This window comes from Stegostoma tigrinum, chromosome 6, assembly GCF_030684315.1.
Source record: "Stegostoma tigrinum isolate sSteTig4 chromosome 6, sSteTig4.hap1, whole genome shotgun sequence".
Classification (NCBI taxonomy): Eukaryota; Metazoa; Chordata; class Chondrichthyes; order Orectolobiformes; family Stegostomatidae; genus Stegostoma; species Stegostoma tigrinum.
This window is the reverse complement of record NC_081359.1, coordinates 43,538,332-43,558,084: the sequence shown is the minus strand read 5'-3', so window position 1 is coordinate 43,558,084 and position 19,753 is coordinate 43,538,332. Positions and strand designations below refer to the sequence as shown.

Here is a 19,753-nt window from a genome sequence, read left to right as displayed (position 1 = left end):
AAAATGTGATACTGTTCAGTTTGGAGATAAAAAGTAAAGCCTATTATCTAAATAGTGAAAGATTGCAGAATTCTGAAATGCAGCAGGATCTGGGCATCCTAGCACACAAGTCACAAAGGTTAATACGCAGTTACATCTAGTACTTAAGAAAGTTAACAGGATGTCATTATTTATTATGAGGGGAATTGAAAGCAAAAGTAAAATTTGGCATGCTTTGGAGTTTGTCGTTCAACTTGTTGCAGGCTTAAACTGAGGATTGCTGTTGAGCAGGTGGAGCCTTCATGGCAATCACAGCTGGTAAATAAATTGAACCCAAGCTGTTAGAGCCACATCACAAACCAACTTTGCAATCACCTAAGCTAACTGACCCTCAGAGACAGTTCAAACAGAAAGACCACATCAGGTAAATTATAAACAGTATTACTGTCCTTTTTTCAGGAACAATATAGATGCAATGGGAAGTATTTAATCGAAATTTTGCTAGACTAATACCTGGAATAGGAGAAGGGTTGTCTTATCAGGCTTTACAGGTATAGATGAGAAGAGTAAGAGATGACTTAAATGAAATGTATAAGATTCTAAAGGGCATTAACAGAATGGATGTGGGGAGTATTATTTCCTCTTGTTGGAGAATCTAGAACTAGGGTTCACTGATTTATAACAGAGATGAGGAGAAATTGTTACTCACAGAGGGTCATGAGTCTTTGGAACCCTTTTTGTTAAAAGCAGATGAAAGCCCAGTCTTTTGAAGGTTTTTTTAAACAGAGGTAGTTTTCGGTAAGCGGGTGTTCTTTATTCGTTCACGGGATGAGGGCATCACTGACTAGGCCAGCATTTATTGCCCATCTCTAATTGCCCAGAGGGCAGTTAAGAGTCAACTGCATTGCTTTGGGCATGGAATCACGTGCAGACTAGACCAGGTAATGCTGGCAGTTTCCTTCCCTAAAGGACATCAGTGATAAAGATGGGTTTTTACCTGAAAATCTGCAATGGTTTCATGGTCATCTTTTGACTTTTAAATTCCAGATTTTTGTTTTTATTGAATTTAACTTCCGCCGTTTGCCATGGTGGGATTTGAATCCAGGTCCCCAGATTAATACCTGGGTCTATGGATTAATAGTCTAGTGACAATACCACTAGGTCATAACCTTTTAGCAGTGGCGAGGTAATTAGAGGCAGTCAAAAATGTGAAGTAATCAGATCCGCTGCTGATGTTGTTAAATGCCAAATGAGGGTTGAGAGGAGAAGTGGTCTACTGCTGGTCCTAATTCAAGTGTTTATTCATATGCTTGATCTTTTCTGGCCTTCTCTGCATGTCTTCACCCAAATCATTGCACTGCTCTTTTCCCTCAACTTATCTCTCTAGATTTCTAAATCTCCCTTCATCTGATATCTCCTTGCGTCTTTAAGCTTAACATATCTAATGGCATAGGAGGATTTGCAGTATAGTACCATCAGACTGAATTTAGAGTTCCATGATAAGGAAAAATTACATGATATAGTGTTGCTTTATCAAAAATTTAGAAGGTTCCCTAAGAATTGTTCGAAGCAAACTTTTCAAGGTGTTAAGGAGAACACATAGAACATAGAACATTACAGCACAGTACAGGCCCTTCGGTCCTCGAAGTCGTGCCGACCTGTCATACCGATCTCAAGCCCATCTAACCTACACTATTCCATGTACGTCCATATGCTTGTCCAATGACAACTTGAATGTACCTAAAGTTGGCGAATCTACTACCATTGCAGGCAAACCGTTCCATTCCCTTACTACTCTCTGAGTAAAGAAACTACCTCTGACATCTGTCCTATATCTTTCACCCCTCAATTTAAAGCTATGCCCCCTCGTGCTCGCCATCACCATCCTAGGAAAAAGGCTCTCCCTATCCACCCTATCTAATCCTCTGATTATTTTATATGTTTCAATTAAGTCACCTCTCAACCTTCTTCTCTCTAATGAAAACAGCCTTAAGTCCCTCAGCCTTTCCTCGTAAGACCTTCCCTCCATACCAGGCAACATCCTAGTAAATCTCCTCTGCACCCTTTCCAAAGCTTCCACATCCTTCTTATAATGCGGTGACCAGAACTGTACACAATACTCCAAGTGTGGCCGCACCAGAGTTTTGTACAGCTGTAGCATAACCTCTTGGTTCCGGAACTCGATCCCTCTATTAATAAAAGCTAAAACACTGTATGCCTTCTTAACAGCCCTGTCAACCTGGGTGGCAACTTTCAAGGATCTGTGTACATGGACACCGAGATCTCTCTGCTCATCTACACTGTTAAGAATCTTACCATTAGCCCTGTACTTTGCCTTCCAGTTACTCCTACCAAAGTGCATCACCTCACACTTGTCTGCATTAAACTCCATTTGCCACCTCTCAGCCCAGCTCTGCAGCTTATCTATGTCTCTCTGCAACCTACAGCATACTTCGTCACTATCCACAACTCCACCGACCTTAGTGTCGTCTGCAAATTTACTAACCCACACGCATCAGATCTATGGAGAGAAACTCTTTCTGTGAATTGTGAAACATCAGCTGCCACTCACACACGCACACGCACACACACACGATTCACCGATGCTAAAATGTTAATTATAGAACTTACATTGATAAATGATAATTGATGTGAATACAGATGAAAGGGACAATGACTAAGTGAAGAATGGTTGGACAGTTGACAGAGAAAAGTAGTAGGTGGTTGTTTCTCAGGTTGGACTACAAAGCTCTCCTGAAGGGTTTATAGTGGGACTGCTTTTGTGTTGTCATATGTAGCAATGATCCAGATGTGATTAGATTAGAATCCCTACAGTGTGGAAACAGGCCCTTCGGCCCAACAAGTCCACACCACTCCTTGAAGTATCCCACCCAGACCAATCCCTATATAACCCACACACCCCTGAACACTATGGGCATTTTAGCAATACCGATCCACCTAGTCTGCACATCTTTGGACTGTGGGAGGAAACTGGAGCACCCGGAGGAAACCCATGCAGACACAGGGAGAATGTGCAAACTCCGCACAGACAGTCGCCCGAGGCTGGAATCAAACCTGGCTCCTTGGTGCTGTGAGGCTGCAGTGCTAACCACTGAGCCACCGTGCCGCCCCTTGTGGGTATACAAGGCACTATTTCAACATTTATAGATGGCACAAAATTTGGGAAACAGTGCTAAGAATAGTCGTCATTGTTTCTTGATTCAAGATTGATACTACTCAGTATCACAGCTTCATGTGACTGATCAGGCCCATTCTCAACCTGCAAATCTTTTGCTATTTGGGGCAGAATATGCCATGAAGTGATGGAATCTGGAGAGCAGGATTTGCTTTTTCTTTCCTTTTGTGCTACAGCCATAGGCATTTGGACTCAAAGCATGACATAGCTTTTTTTAAAATTTGCTCATGAGATTTTGCTGAGGGCAGCTAGGAATCAAGCACATTGCTGTGGTTCTGGATTTACACATGTGCCAGATCAGGGCAGGATGGCAGATTTCCTTCCCGAAAGGACAAAAGTCAACCAAATGGGTTTTTACAGTGATCAAATGTGACTCTTTAATTTCAGATTTTTCTTGGGTTCAGATTTCACCATTTGCCATTGTGGAATTTGAAACCATGTCCCGAAAGTATTAACCTGGGGTCTGGATTATTAATCCAATAATGTTATCAGTCATTGACAGATAAATTGTCACCATTTTCAACAACTGATAACAAACCGCACAGTTATTAATGTCAATGCTGCCATGATTCATAAAAAGATTTAGATGTCTTTGAGAATTTTCCTGGCCACTTGAGAATTTAGAGAACAGGGCTTGGCTAGAAAGACACTTTTCAACTATCGGGACACACTGACTAGACTATCATTGTTGATTTTTCAGGAATTTTGCCGAAATGCATGTGGAACAGTGTAGAATAGTACAGAACAGGCAAAATAGATTTTGGGAACAAAAGCAGAAGTTGCTGGAAAAGCTCAGCAGGTCTGGCAGCATCTGTGAAGAAAATGTTTTATTTTATATTTTGTAACATCATTGGAACAAGAGTAGGCTCTGTTGTCCCTTGAACTTCTACAATATTCAATGAGGCCATCTTCACAGATGCTGCTAGACCTGTTGAGCTTTTCCAGTAACTTTTGTTCTTGTTCCTGATTTACAGCATTTACAGTTCTTTCGGTTTTTAAAAAATATATATATTTTACATTGGGCAAGAAGAATGAAGAGAGGCAGTATAAAATAAATGATATAAATTTTAAATAGGGTACAGGTCAGAGAAGCCAGGGGCTACATTCAAGATCAATTATTCATTCTAAAATTAAGATTCCTAGATTTTTGCTAAACAAAGATGTAAATGGAATGTGACTCATAGATGAGTATGTGGCATTTGGTCACAAGTCAACCATGATCTCACTGAATATTGTACAAGTCTAAGGGGCAAAATAGCCTACTCCTGTTCCAATGGTGCGACAAAATATGAAATACAACAGTTGTTATATTGTTTTGTCATCATAATTAACTATGAAGAGTGGCAAAAAGAGTGCCAGTGAGTGAAATTCTTTTGTCCTTCAAAGTTTCCACATATCTGAAAGGATATTCTTGAATACGTAACATCCGGGAGGTGGAAAAATAATTATTTGTTGGTATGTTTATGTTTTTTTATTTTTTTTCTTTATTTCTAGTCCAAAAGCCAAGGAGGAGGCCATAGGCTGCTCATCTCCCATGACATCTCCTTTAAGTGCATCACAGCTGGACATCAGATTGTCTAATCAAGCAAAGCAGGGTAGCACCAACCAGCCACAGGCCTCACCTTGTGATTCATTGATCGTGAGTGGGAACCATGACTCAGAAGCTGTCCAAGGTTCAGGAGGAAATCTGGGAATAAAAAATGGGCAAGGACTGGGGACAAGCAGCGCGATAAAAGGGAAGGGCAAGAGGGAAAGAAGCATGTCCGCTGACTCTTTTGAACAAAGGGATGCTGGCACACCCAACAATGAATCTGAACATAAAGGTATTACTGCAGTTCCTTTCTTGTTCTTTCTTCTGTGAATTGTTACCCCCTCAAATCTGACTAGTGTTTTCCATAAAATATATGTTTTGTTCAATAATTTTAAAGCAGTTTGCAGGAGCTCTTAATGATTCAAGTAAAAAGACCTTCTTTCCACAATATTCGCATTACATAGGATTAAGCAGATTTCACAGCCAAAGAAACAGGCTGTTCAGTCCGACCAGTCAATATAAACACTCTACTTGAGCCTTTGTCATTTAAATCTATCATTGCAACCTTCAACTCTCTTCTCCTTATATGCTTGCTTAGCATTCTCTTAAATGCATTTATGCTACTCGTTTTAACCACTCCCTATGGTAACATGTTTCACATTCTCACCAGTCTATAGGTAATTAAGTGTCTTCTGAATTCCTTGTTGGATATCTTGGCAACCATCTTATTATTGATGGCCTCCAGTTACGCTTTTCTGCACAAGAGAAAACTTGCTCTCCATGTCCGCTCTATCAAGCCCTTCCAGAATAAAGAATAAAGAATAAAATTTCAAAACTTACTGGTGATGCCAAAGTTGGTGGAGTGACATATAGCAAGGCCGATATCAATTGAGTGCAACATGACGAGATGAAGGAGATGAATGTACTCAGAAACAAAAGCCGAAATTACTGGAAAATCTTTGCTGGTGTGGTAGCATCTGTGGCGAGAAATTTGTGCTAATTTTTTGTGTCCAGTGTGATCCTTCTTCAGATGTAACGTTGGCTAGGAAACATTTGGTTTTTATGCAGAAGATACCGTAGCGAAGAGGGGTAAAGGAAGAAACGATACATGAAGATAGAGCCCAAAGAGTTGGACAGACAAAGGAGCAGATAATAATTGGCTTAGGGGAATGAATGGCTGCTAATGGGGACTATTAGTGGCTAACAATGGATGGCAGACCATGTGATAACAAGGCCTGATGTGTACGGTTTGGAGTAAGGACATGGGAGTAGGTGCCTTAAGCCCTAAAATTGTTGAACTCAGTATTTAATCCCAAAGGCGCTAGAGTTCCCAAGCGGCAAATAAGGTGCTGTTCTGCCAGTTTGCACTGAGCTTCGCTGGAGCACTGCAGCAAGCCTGAGTCAGCGAGTCATTTGAGTCGACCAAGGAACAAGGTGGTCTGTTGAAGTGGCAGGCAACTGGACGCTACATGTGATAATGGGAACTGCAGATGCTGTAGAATCCAAGATAACAAAGTGTGGAGCTGGATGAACACAGCAAGCCAAGCAGCATCTCAGGAGCACAAAAGCTGACGCTTTGGGCTTAGACCCTTCATCAGAGAAGGGGATGGGGAGAGGGAACTGGTCCGTCACACCCCACCCTGCAACACATCCCTCACACCTCGCCCCCGCCCCGCAACACATCTCTCACACCTCGCCCCCGCCACATCCGTCCCCAGAGGATCCCCCTCGTTCTCACATACCACTCCACCAACCTCCAAATACAACACATCATCCTCCGACACTTCTGCCATCTACAATCCAACCCCATCACCCAAGGCATTTTTCCATCCCCACCCTTGTCTGCCTTCCGGAGAGACCACTCTCTCCGCGACTCCCTTGTCCGCTCCACACACCCCTCCAACCCCACCACTCCCGGCACCTTCCCTTGCAACCGCAGGAAGTGCTACACTTTCCCCCACACCTCCTCCCTCACCCCTATCCCAGGCTCCAAGATGATTTTCCATATCAAGCAGATGTTCACCTGCACATCTGCCAATGTGGTACATTGTATCCATTGTACCCGGTGTGGCCTCCTCTACATTGGGGAAACCAAGCGGAGGCTTGGGGACCGCTTTGCAGAACACCTCCGCTCGGTTCACAACAAACAACTACATCTCCCAGTCGCGAACCATTTTAACTCCCCCTCCCGTTCCTCAGACGACATGTCCATCATGGGCCTCCTGCAATGCCACAATGATGTCACCCAAAATTTGCAAGAACAGCAACTCACATTCTGCTTGGGAACCCTGCATCCCAATGGTATCAATATGGACTTCACCAGCTTCAAAATCTCCCCTTCCCCCACTGCATCACAAAACCATCCCAGCTCGACCCCTCCCCGCACTGCATCCCAAAACCAGCCCAGCGTGTCTCCGCTTCCCTAACCTGTTCTTCCTCTCACCCATCCCTTCCTCCCACCTCAAGCCGCACCTCCATTTCCTACCTACCACCTCCTTGACCTGTCCATCTTCCCTGGACCGATCTATCCCCTCTCTACCTCCTCACCTATACTCTCCTCTCTATCTATCTATCTTCTTTTCTCTCCATCTTCGGTCCGCCTCCCCCTCTCTCCCTATTTATTCCAGTTCCCTCTCCCCATCCCCCTTTCTGATGAAGGGTCTAGGCCCGAAATGTCAGCTTTTGTGCTCCTGAGATGCTGCTTGGCCTGCTGTGTTCATCTAGCTCCGCACTTTGTTATCTTGGACGGTAAATGTCTTTTTTTGCAGACAGAATGTAGACAAAATGCAAAGCAGTCACCTAATCCATGTTTCTTTTCCCCACTGTTGAGGAGACCACATTGTGAGCAGAGAATGCAGTAGGTTGGATTGAGTGAAGTGCATTGATTCACGTGGAAGGTTTGTTTGGGCCCTTGGATGAGGAGAATGGAAGTAAACAGTCAGGCGTTGCACCTTCTGCAATTGCAGGAGAAGGTGTCGTGGGACAATGGGAGTTTGTTGGGAGCGAAGAAGGAGTGGGCCAGGCTGTCCTGGATGGAAGCCAATGTATTTTTGTCAAGTTTTCAGATGATACAAAAATAGGTGGGAAGGCAAGTGGCATCAATGAGGTAAGAAAGAGGGATTTGGAGAGGGGGAAAAAAACTTGGCAGGTGGAATATAATATGAGGAAATGTAAGGTTATGCAAATTTAAGTGTGAATTATATTGTAAATGGTAGAACCCTTGGGAACATTAACATACAGATGGGTCTGGGTGTGCAGGCCCATAGTTCCTTAAATGTGGCAACACAAGTGGCCAAGTTGATTAAGAAGGCATATAGTGTGCTTGCCTTCATCAGCTGAGGCATGGAGTACAAGAGTTGGTAAACCATGTTGCAGCTGTATAAAACCCTATGGAGGTTGCATTTGGAGTATTGTGTGTAGCTTTGGTTGCCACACTACCAGAAGGATGTGGAAGCTTTGGAAAGAGTGCAGAGAGGATTCATCAGGATGTTGCCCAGTCTCAAGGGCATTGGCTATGAAATAAGGTTAAAAAGACTAGGATTGTTCATAGAATGCCTACAGTGTGGAAACAGGCCCTTTGGCCCAACAAGCCCACACTGATTCTCAGAGCATCCCATCCAGACCCATCCCCTGTAACCCATCTAATCTACACATCCCTGAGCACTGTGGGCAATTTAGCATGACAAATTCACCTAATGTGTACATGTTTAGACTGCAAGAGAAAGCAGGAGCACCCTGAAGAAACGGGGAGAGTATGCAAACTGTACACAGACAGTCGCCCGAAGGTGGGATTGAACCTGGGTTCCTGGTGCTTTCAGGCAGCAGTGCTAACCACTGAGCTACTGTGCTTCCCAAAAACTTCACTGGAAGTTTTCGCTGGAAGGGTGGCAGCTGAGAGGAGACCTGATAGAGGTCAAAGTTAGATAGGCTAGATGGTCAGAGTCTTTGGGGCGCAGGTTCAGGATGAGGTGGAAAAGTTAAGGGAGATGTGCAATGGATGTTTTTCATGCAGAGACTGATAGGAACCTGGAATACACTCCAAAAAAAGGTGGTGGAAACAGGCACGTTGGTGACATTTAAGAGGCATCTGGATGGTTACATGAATAGGGAGGGATTAGAGGGATACGGACTGAGTAAAAGCAGTAAGTTTAGTTTATAGTTTAGTTAGGGCATGAAATTTTGCACAGGCTTGGAGGGCTGAATGGCCTGTTCCGGTAATGTACTTCTCTTTTGTTCTTTGTTCTTTTGTTGAATGCATTAGCAGGAAGAACAGAGGAACTGAATATTATCCAAATGGATAAAGACGCCAACAAAAAACTGAACAGTCGGATTTAGAAATCCTCATGCATGAATCCAAGCTCAGCAGGTAATAGGGAAGACAAATAGAATATTGACCTTTATTTCAAAGAGAATGGTGTATAAAAGTAGGAAAATCTTGTTAAAACTTGTGCAAGGCACAAGTCAGATTATAGTTGGAATTGTGTGAACAATTTTGTTCCCTTCGTGGAAGGAAAGATATGCTGGCATTGGAGGTTCATTAGGTTGATATGAGATATAGAGTGACTGTCTTACGAGGTGGGGTTGAACAGGGCTTGAACTCATTGGATGATAGAAGAATGAGAGGAGATCTTATTGAAATATAAGATTCTTAGTGACTTGACCCTAAGATGCAAAAGTATTGCTTCCACTTTTAGGAGACGCGAGAACTAGCGGTTATAATCTCAGTGTAAGAGGTTAGTCCTTTAAGATAGGAGAGGAATTTCTTCTATCAGAGAGCAGTGAATCTGTGAAATTCTTTACTGTGGGGTACTGTAGAGGCTGAGTCACTAAGTATTTCAAGTCTAAGATGGACAGATTTTTAATCAGTAAGGGAAACTAAGTTTCGGGGGAAATGACAGGAAAATGTTTCAAGTTGAGAATTAGCAGATCAGCCATGGAGCAGACTAGATGGGCAGAATGGTTTAGTAGTCTTTTTGATTCAGATAGACCAACAGAATGGGTGGTAAGAGGCAGATGGAATTTCATACAGAGAAGTGTGAGATATTCATTTTGGCAAAGGGATAGGGAGAGGCAAAATAGATCTTATGAAACAGTTATAGTGAGTGACTCAGGGCCAATAAGGCTTAGAGGGTTATTAAATCGGGATTTGGAGCCAACCTACCATCCTCTGAGAAAAAGAACAGGAAATGACATCACCAATGCAGGAAATGACATCGCCAACCCAAGGAAACCTAAACAGATAAATAGAAAGTGGGACATAATACCAGCACTTCGTCGGAGGCTCACTGATGATGTTACCTAGAATGGTGACGAAACGTCTGAAAACTAACTTTCCAGCTCAATGAGCAAACTCACATCCAGATCATTGATGCTGACAGGACATAGTGTGATTATGAAAGCACATGTGATCTTGGGCTTAGTAAAACAGGTATGAAGTATAAAAGAAAGTTGTGTTGAACCTTTAGAATGTTCTGGTTTGTCATAACTACAATATTGAATTTGGTTCTAGTCACCACACCTGATTGAGGATGGGACGATGCCAAGGAGATTTCCCAGAATGTGGGGTTTAAGATTAGATTCCCTACAGTGTGGAAACAGGCCCTTCAGCCAAACAGGTCCACACTGCCCCTTGGAGCATCCCACCCAGACCCATCCCCCTATAACCCTTACACCCCTGAACAATACAGGCAATTTAGCATAGCAATCCACCTAGCCTGCTCATCTTTGGACTGTGGGAGGAAACGCACGCAAGCACGGGAAGAATGTGCAAACTCCACACGGACAGTTACCAAGGCTGGAATCGAACCTGGGTCCCTGGTGCTGTGAGGCTGTAGTGCTAACCACTGAGCCACCATGCTGCCCTGAGTACTGCCTACCTCCATAGTTAGAGTAGAGAAGCTGGAACAGTTCTCCTTGGAATGAAGGAGATTGAGGGCAGGAACAAATTATTGCCAATGCTGGACTTTGTACTGAAAACAAAAATGCTGGAGACCACAGTGAGTCAGGCAGCATCCATGGAGAGAAAACAACCTAATGTTTTGAGTCCAGATGACTTCTTCAGAGCTTGAGGGAAGATTTATTAAACTTGTGCAAGGTTTAGACAGGTTTGTATAAGGTAGGCAAAGAGAAAGAACAAGATATAAGGACTAAGAGATGCAGATATAATCCTTTGGACAAGAGTGGCAGCAGGGAACTGAGGAAGACAAAACTTACGCAGTGAGTGATAATGGCTTGGCAGCTGCTAACTACAATTGTAGTGGAAGTGGAGATGATGAGCAGCGTCAACAGGGTACTTGATAAAAATAATCTTGTCATGGTATAGAGTAGAACATAGGAAAGGAATTGCTGCCTTTCACTAGTGTGACGAGAGAAACAATAAATACTTACATTTATATGGTGCCTATCACAACCATTGATGGCTCAATGTATGTCACAGTTCATGAAGCATTTTAAGGTGTTGTAAAGTAGGAAACATAGGAGCAAACCTCCACAAACTAAAAATCAAAGGATCTATGAGATATTGATTGAGGGATAAATATTGAACAGAAGATTGGTGATAGATAAATCTTGTTTTGATCCTTTGAAATAATGCACTGGGATCTTTTTACATTAAGCTGATAAGAGAGATGCAACCTTCATTTAAAATCTTATCCAAAAGATGGTATCACCAACAGAGTAGCACTCCCTCAGTACAGTACCATAGGGCCAGGGCTAACTTTTGCATTGAAAGCCTAGAATTGGATTCAAACCCAGTACATTACAGTTCAGATGTAAGAGTGCTCTTCCCTGAGCCATTGTCAGCTGGAAATGATTCAGTTGAGTTACTTTGGGCTTTGAGGATCAGGCTTTGAATTGCAATAACACAGTGTGGCTATGTTGTCAACAGTGTGGGATGGTTGGATGACAGTCACGAGTAGATTGGTGGAGTGAGAGTACTTGGATGAATGTCATCACCCAGGCAGAGCCTTGCCAGTCTGTGTTCCATGCTGTCAATGGAGTGACCCCTCAATGTCAGGGATAATCTGCTGGAGCACTGCTCACTGGACAGCTGTGGGAATTTGGCTGCTGAATTTTGAACACAGAAAATAGCTGCACTGAGAGCCACAAGCGGAAAGATTGAATTTAGTGAGCTCTGTTTGAGCTTCAGCTTTGGCTGTGAGATGTTGTTTGACTTCCACCAGCACTACAGTGTTAGTGGTTACTCAGTCACAAGTCATTAGTCATTAGTGCTGCTATTTTGTTAGCACCACTTCCAAATTCTATGCAGTGCAAGGTACCAAATGGGAGCCAGACATCTCTGTGCTCCCAGGCAATGCCAGGAGACTCCGTGACAGGCTCCTTGAACCATGCATCTGTTGTTCTTCAATAGTGTTCTCCTTTATATCACCTGTTTGAATTACTCATTCAGGACCCTTGTAGCAAATCTAGTGGTTCAACATCCTGTGAATCACAGTCCTGTTGTGAACCAGAGTCATATAGCTCTAGAAAAAGACCCAGGAAAAGGTCCTTTGGCCCATTGAGCCTGTGCCATTCAAAATCAACCACCTAACTATTTTAATCTCATTTTCCAGCATTTGGCTCAAAACCTTGTATGCACTGGCATTGCAAGTGTAAATCTAATATTAAATGTTATGAGGTTTTCTAACTGTACCACATTTATAGGCAGTGAATTCCAGATTCTTGACACTCTCTGGGTGAGAAGAAATTCCTCATCATCCCCTTTTAAACTAAGTGCTCTGGTCATTGATTCTTCTGTGAAGGCGAAAAATTTCTTCCTATCCAAGCTATATATGTCTCTCAGTTGTGTCCCTCCCTCTTTCTCCTCTGCTTCAAGGAAAACAACCCCAGTTTGTGCAACCTGTCTTCAAAACTAAAACTCTCCAGCCTAGGTAACATCCTGGTAAATCTCCTGTGCACCTTCTTAGCTGGCACATGAGCAGTGTTTTCTATCCCTGGCTTGGCTGCACTCCCCTCATACATGGTGACTCATTTATCTGCAGACTCCAACTCTAATCAGCCTCTAAGTTGCATGCAGCAGTGCGTCAGATAAACCTTCTTTATTAGTATTGTGGTGTCACTTTCTCTCTCCTCATGCTGCTACAGTGAGGTAGGTGATAGATTTCAAGTGCATCTGTGGAAGAGAAAACAGAGTTAATATTTTGGGTCCGGTGACCTTTCCTCAGAGCTGGTGGTGGATGGGAAAACGTCAGTTTATATGCAGAAAATAGGGAGATGGGCAGGGTAGGGAGTAAATGATAGGATAGAACCCAAAGAGAGAGAGAGAGACAGTTGGACAGACAAAGGAGTTGCTAACAATCAGGCTGGGAGAGTGAATAGTTGTTAATGGGGACCATTAGTGACGAACAACGGTGGGGTGGGGGGGGGGGTGCGGTGTAATGGCAGGCTAAGTGGTAACAAGGCCTGGTGTGGGGGGTGGGGAGCTGGAACATGGGGGAGTTTAGGCCCTAAAATTATTGAACTCAACATTGAGTCCAAGCAGAAAATGAGATGTTGTTCCTCCAGCTTGCGCTGGGCTTCACTGGAACACTGTAGCAAGCCGGACACAGAGATATTGGCCATGGAGCAAGGTGGTGCATTGAAGTGGCAGGCAACAGGTAGTTCAGGGTCTTTTTTGCGAGCAGAACGTAGATGTTCTGCAAAGCAGTTGCCAAGTCTACGTTTCTTTTCCCCAGTGTAGAGGAGACCACGTTGTGAGCAGCAAATGCAGTAGACTAGATTCTTGGAAGTGCACGTGACCTGTTGCTTCATCTGGAAGGCACATTTGGGCCATTGGATACAGGGGAGGGAGGAGGTAAATGGGCAGGCGCTGCACCTTCGCCCGTTCCAGGGAAAGTGCCGTAGGGCTGTGGGGGGGGTGTTGGGGGTGAAGGAGGTATGGACCAGGGTGTCCCAGAGGGAATGGTCCCAGCACCAGCTGGAGGACCAACACCTCATTTTCCGCTTGGGGACCCTACAACCCTTGGGATTCAATATTGAGTTCAATAATTTTAGGGCCTAAACTCCCCCATGTCCCAGCTCCCCACCCCACACACCTGGCCTTGTTACCACATAGCCTGCCATTGCACACCCCCTGTTGTTATTCACTAACAGTCCCCATTAACAACAGTTTGTCCTTCCAGCCTGATCATGAGCAACTCCTTTGTCTGTCCAACTGTCTTTCTTTCTCGTTGGGCTCTACCCTGTGATTTACTCCCTACCCCACCCACCTCCCTATTTTCAGCACATAAACTGACATTTTCCCAGCCACCATCAGTTCTGAGGAAGGGTCACCAGACCCGAAATGTCAACTCTGTTTTCTCTTCCACAGATGCTGCCAGACCTGCTGAGCTTTTCCAGCAACTTTGTTTTTGTTCCTGATTTACAACATCCACAGTTCTTTTGCTTTTTATCTTTGATGAATCCTGACAGGTTGACTGCACTTAATGGCTTCGGAGTGGTTGAGTTTTGCAGATGTTCAGCCATCTTTGAAACCGCAGTTTCAAGCCCACTAGATTACCCACTGGAATCTGATATTTTTAAAACCCCTGTCGGTGGTTTCCAACCTGTAAATGCATAAAATCTGTTCTGAGATAAATGACAGCTTCACAACGGGTACCTGAAATCAGAAAATTGGAAAGGGAAAGTTTAGGGTGAAGGATGGGGTGGTGGGATAGAAAACAAGAGGTTTCCCACCCCCCTCCCCCACCATGCGGGAACTGACTCATCTTGTCAAAGGATGTGGGTGAAGTCGGAGTTGATACTGGACATAGGCAGAAATCCACTGGAATTCTGAATGTTTATAGTGATACCAGATACTGCTGGCTGTGTTGCAGCCAGACCAGAGTACAGTGCTTTACTTTGTACGGATCAAGAGATGCAAACATCTTTGTCTCTGACTATTTTTGTTTAGGTTTCAGTGGGTATAGCCACCATATTATTATTGGTATTGAACTGTATTTTGATGGTATGTCTGCTATAGGTGAATATTTTTAAAATCCATGCTCAGGAATTTGAGTGTCACGGGCCCAACCAGAATTTATTGCCTTTCCTTAATTGCCCAGAGGGCAGTTAAGAATCATCTGTATTGCTGTCTGGAATCACATGTAGGCCAGAATGACATAAAGACGGCAATTTCCTTTCCTAAAGGATATTAGTCAATCAGATGGGATTTGCTTTTTCTAGTCATCAGCAACAGTTTCGTGGTCATCATCATGCTGTTAATTTCAAGAATTTTATTGATTTCAATTCCACCATCTGACATGGCAGATCCCCAGAATATCACAGCAGAACCCTGGATGTGGGGCTATTATCACCGAAATATATGTGAGCGTGAGGCTGATCTATTTAGATATGGCTAGGATGTGATTGCTAGGGACTTGTGATGAGTTGTGATCCACTGAACAGTATGATACATTCTGTTATTGTGGGGTGGTGATGTTCTTCAAGAATGTATGCACTTGCCTTGATTAGCTATGGAGGTAATTGAACCTCTTGTGACACAGTTATCAGACTCGACATTGGGTATTGACACCATTAGCCATCCACAGCAACTTTCTGCTCACAGCTTGCTTTGCGAGTCTCCTGCTTTCTTCTCTCCTTCCACCCAGACCTGATATTTCAATTATCATTTCAACATGCAAGATTAAGGCCTCCAGCTCTACATTTGTAAATCCTGGACCCTTTTCTCATCCCAAATACTTTAATTGTATAATAATCATAATCAATAATAGCTGATAGCTGTAGCTGCTTTCCACTGTGTCTGGAGACTGTCATTAGGAGGAGCAAGATAGCTTCTTCACCTAATGTCAATGTACACTGCACATCCCCTTGCTGGGTGCTTGGACAACTCCTGCTCACATCAATGGTACAATAACATGAGGCAGCAGTAAGTTTGCATGCTACCTTGTGCATTGGGATCATATACAAACGTCTGTGCCTGAGAAAGGTGCTTAACCAATTCTGAGGTAATTTAGTTCAAATACTCCTTTTTGTTGATGTCTATATCTGAAGTTCCTGGATTTCCCATTTCAAATATATCAACCAGTAAAAATCCACTCAAAGGATAATCTTTCCTCAACCTTCAAGTCTGCAAATTTTGATCAGAATTAAATAGCAAATGAGAATTATAAGCATAAATCATCTTTGAGTAACAGATTGTTGGGATAATTTGTAAACCTTGACTTAATTCATTTCTGCAAGTTCATATAGTACAGAAATAAATTTAATTCTTGGTTCTGAACTGAACACAGTTATTATCCTGATATTTTTATCCCATTTGCTGCAATAATACTTATTTATCAGGAGTTTACCATTTCATTGGTATCCTTAATCCCCATTACACGGGGAAAAGAAAACCATCATTGTATCCCAGCTCATGTGATGCATTTGAATCAGTTAGCGAGATTTGAAAGTGACTGTTACACCAAAGAACCCTACACTGCAGCTTCATTAGAGTGTGATAACTGGTGGTGCCATTAAGTTGGGGATCATCACTCATTAGTCAAGGGGTGAGGTTGAGAAGGCAGGACCTTTGCAATGACCATAGGCAGAATGAGAATTGAACCTACGTTGTTAGTGTTTCTCTATATTACAAACCAGCCTTGCAGCCAACTGATTTGGTTTGATTTTATTTATTTATTGCCACATGTGAAGAGTACAGTGTAAGTACAGAGAAAAGCTTTGTTTATAAGCAGTACAGGCAGATCAGAGTAAGCAAGAGCGTGCGGATCATAGGATTTAAAAAAAAACTTTTTTAGAGGCATACAGGTTACGTTGCACAGGGCGTGTGTCAGGCATGATCCATATTACCATAATCAGCATTATTTGAAGTTAAAGAACCCATTCATCAGTCTAATAACAGCAGGGAAGAAGCTGTTCTTGGACCTGCTGGTGTCTGTGTTCAAGCTTCTGTATCTTCTGCCTGACAGAAGTGGTTGTAGGAAAGCATTACCTGGGTGTGATGGGTCTTTGATGATGTTGGCAGTCTTTCCAAGCTGTTTACTGGAGTCCACGGATAGAAGCTTGGCTTCCGTGATGATCTGGGCTGTGCACACAACCTTCTGAAGTTTCTTACGGTCCTGGGCAGAGCAGTTGCCATACCAGGCCATTGTACATCTAGACAGTATGCTTTCATTGGTACATCCATAAAAGTTAGTGAGGGTCTTTATGGACATGCCAAATTTCCTGAGATGCCTGAGGATGAAGAGACATTGTCATGCCTTCTTGAACCTCGCATCTGTGTTTTAAGTCCAGAACAGGTTGTCGGTTATCATCACTCTTAGGAACTTGACGCTGTCCACCCTCTCGACCTCAGCTCTGTTGATGGAGATGAGGGTGTGTTCTCCTTCTTTCTTTCCGAAGTCAATGGCCAGTTGTTTTGTTTTGCCGAAGCTGAGATAGAGGTTGTTCTCATTGCACCATATCACCGAGCCTTGTATCTCCTTTCTGTATTCTGACTCATCATTGTTAGATGTCCATACAACCATGATAGTCTTGTGAGCAAAATTATAAATGGCGTTCGTGCAGGATTTGACAACACAGTTGTGGGTGTACATAGAGTACAGTAGGGTATGGAGAATGCATCCTTGGGGGGACTCCACCATTGAGTGTTATCTTGGAGGAGATGCAGTTGTCTATCGTCACTGATTCTGGTCTGTGGGTCAGAAAGTTGAGGATCCAGTTACACAGAGCAGAACTGAGACCTAGGTCTAGAGTTTTGAGATAAGTCTGGAGGGGATGATGGTGTTGAAGGCAGAGCTGTAGTTGATGTAGGTGTCCTCTTCCAGATGTTCTAGCAATGATTGCAGGGCTAGAGAAATGGCGTCCGCTGTGGACCTATTGCGTTGGTAGGCAAACTGTAGGGGATCAAGGCAGGCTGAGAGACTAGATTTGAAGTGGACCATGATTAGCATCTCAAATCACTTCATGATTATGGAGGTGAGAACCACTAGGCAGTAGTCATGAAGGCATGTTGCATGTGCTTTCTTAGGCACTGGGATAATGATGGTCTTCTTGAAGCTGGTGGACTTGAAGGAGGGAGAGATTGAAGATGTTGGTGAATACCTCTGCCAATTGGTCTGCACAGGATCTAAGTGCTCGTCCAGGGACTCCAGCTCCATTATTTTCCTTGGGTTGACTCCCAGGAAGACTGATATGACATATGCAATGGTGACAGAGGGCACAGTGGAAACTGAGCTTACAATAAGCCAGCTACAATGGCAGTCAGGGACACATGCCACATTCCAATGTATTCTGGTTCAAAACCATTTTCTGTCAATAAAATGATTGTTCAGGAGTGCAAGAGATTGGTACTGAACCTTGAAGGCATGGCACAGTGAAGTTTTTACAGAGACCTTGTAGGCCTCTCTGTTCTCCCCTTCACTGTCTCTGCCCTGGGACCTTTATTGTTTGTTATTATAAAGAAAAGTTACAGGTGAAAATGAAGGTGGGGAGGGGGTTGGAATTTACAGACGATACCAAGTTTGGTAGATTGATTAATACTGCAAAAGATTGTTGTAGAAAATCCTGGGAGCTATAGATGGGCTAGTCAGATGGGCAGAGATGGTATTTAACCCTGATAAGTGTGAGGTGATGCACTTTGGAAGAAGAAACAAAATGGGGGATTATTTAATGATTGGCAGGACACTGGGTAGATTAGAGGAACAAAGGGATCTTGGGGTAATTGTTTGCAGATTGCTGAAGTCATCAAAGCAAGTGAATAGGATAGTTAAGAAGGCTTATTGGACACTTGCTTTCATCAGTCCTGGCATAGAGTATAAGAAAAAGGGAGGTAATGTTGGAGTCATACAGAGCATTGGTCAGGCTGCAACTGGAGTACTGTGTGCAGTTCTGGTTGAATCATGAAAGGAGGGATGTGATAGTGCTAGAAGAGGTACAAAGGATGTTCACCAGGATTTTAGAGATAACAAAGTATAGAACTGGATGAACACAGCAGGCCAAGCCGCATCTTAGGAGCACAAAAGCTGACGTTTCAGGCCTAGACCCTTCATCAGAAAAAATCTGATGAAGGGTTTAGGCCCGAAATGTCAGCTTTTGTGCTCCTATGATGCTGCTTGGCCTGCTGTGTTCATCCAGCTCTACACTTTGTTATCTTGGATTCTCCAGCATCTGCAGTTCCTATTTTCTCACCAGGATTTTGCCTGCGGTGGAGAAATTGATTTATAAGGAGAAACTAGATAGACTTGGATTGTTTTCTTTAGAGCAGAGAAGACTGAAGGGTGACATGTTTGGGGTGTATATGTTTAAGAGTGGTATGGACAGTGTGAATAGAGTGCAGCTGTTCCCCTTTGTTGAGATATCAAACATGAGAGGGTACAGTTTTAGGGTAAGGGGTAAGAGATTCAGAGAGGATTTGGGAAAAGAAAGTTCACTCAGCAGGTGGTGGGACATTGGAATACAATAACTGGGAAGGTAGCGTAGGCTGAAACCTTGAAACTTGCAAAACATATTTGAATGAGTACTTCAAGTATCATAACATTCAAGATTATGGGATAAGTGCAGGAAATTGTGATTAGCTCACTTTTAGTCATATTTATGTCGGTGCAGACTCAATGGGCTGAAGGGCCTTTTCTGTGCTGCATGAATCTGTGAATGAGCCCTGAAATGAAATTTTAGCCAGAATATCACCACCAGAAAATTGAGAAGCAGCAGAGCGAGAATTTCTTTTGAGTCAGAAGGACAAGGAACAGTCTCCTAGTCTCCAATAAGATTCCTGGGTGCTTCCCAACCTGGGTCTTTTACTCCCTCCAAACAATGTCATCTGCTTGGTAATCACTTCAGCATGTGCATTTGAGCAGGGATCAGCCCCTGGAATCTTCACTTGTGTCTAGCTCTTGAACTAATGCCCACCAGCAGTAACGTTATTTTTGCTCCATTCCACTGTGAGACTGTTCTGAGCAATTTGCATGGGACCCAGAATGAAAATGACTGAGTCCTGACACTCAACCCTAACAGGTCCAACCCTACCTTTCTTGAGCCCACACAGACCTAGAATTTGGATGTTATAAATGAGTTGATATGCTGTAGTA

At 43.3% G+C, this 19,753-nt stretch overlaps 1 protein-coding gene across 4 annotated transcripts in view; it reads left to right on the top strand.

The window, feature by feature from the left end:
* bcl9 (BCL9 transcription coactivator) overlaps positions 1-19,753 on the top strand; it is a 239,725-nt gene that overhangs the window by 135,734 nt on the left and 84,238 nt on the right. For all 4 annotated transcript variants that reach the window (XM_048532548.2, XM_048532549.2, XM_059646520.1 and 1 more), the window contains one exon: positions 4,670-4,998. In XM_048532548.2, the coding sequence (XP_048388505.1) occupies positions 4,670-4,998 (329 nt within the window). The remainder of the gene's footprint in view (positions 1-4,669; positions 4,999-19,753) is intronic.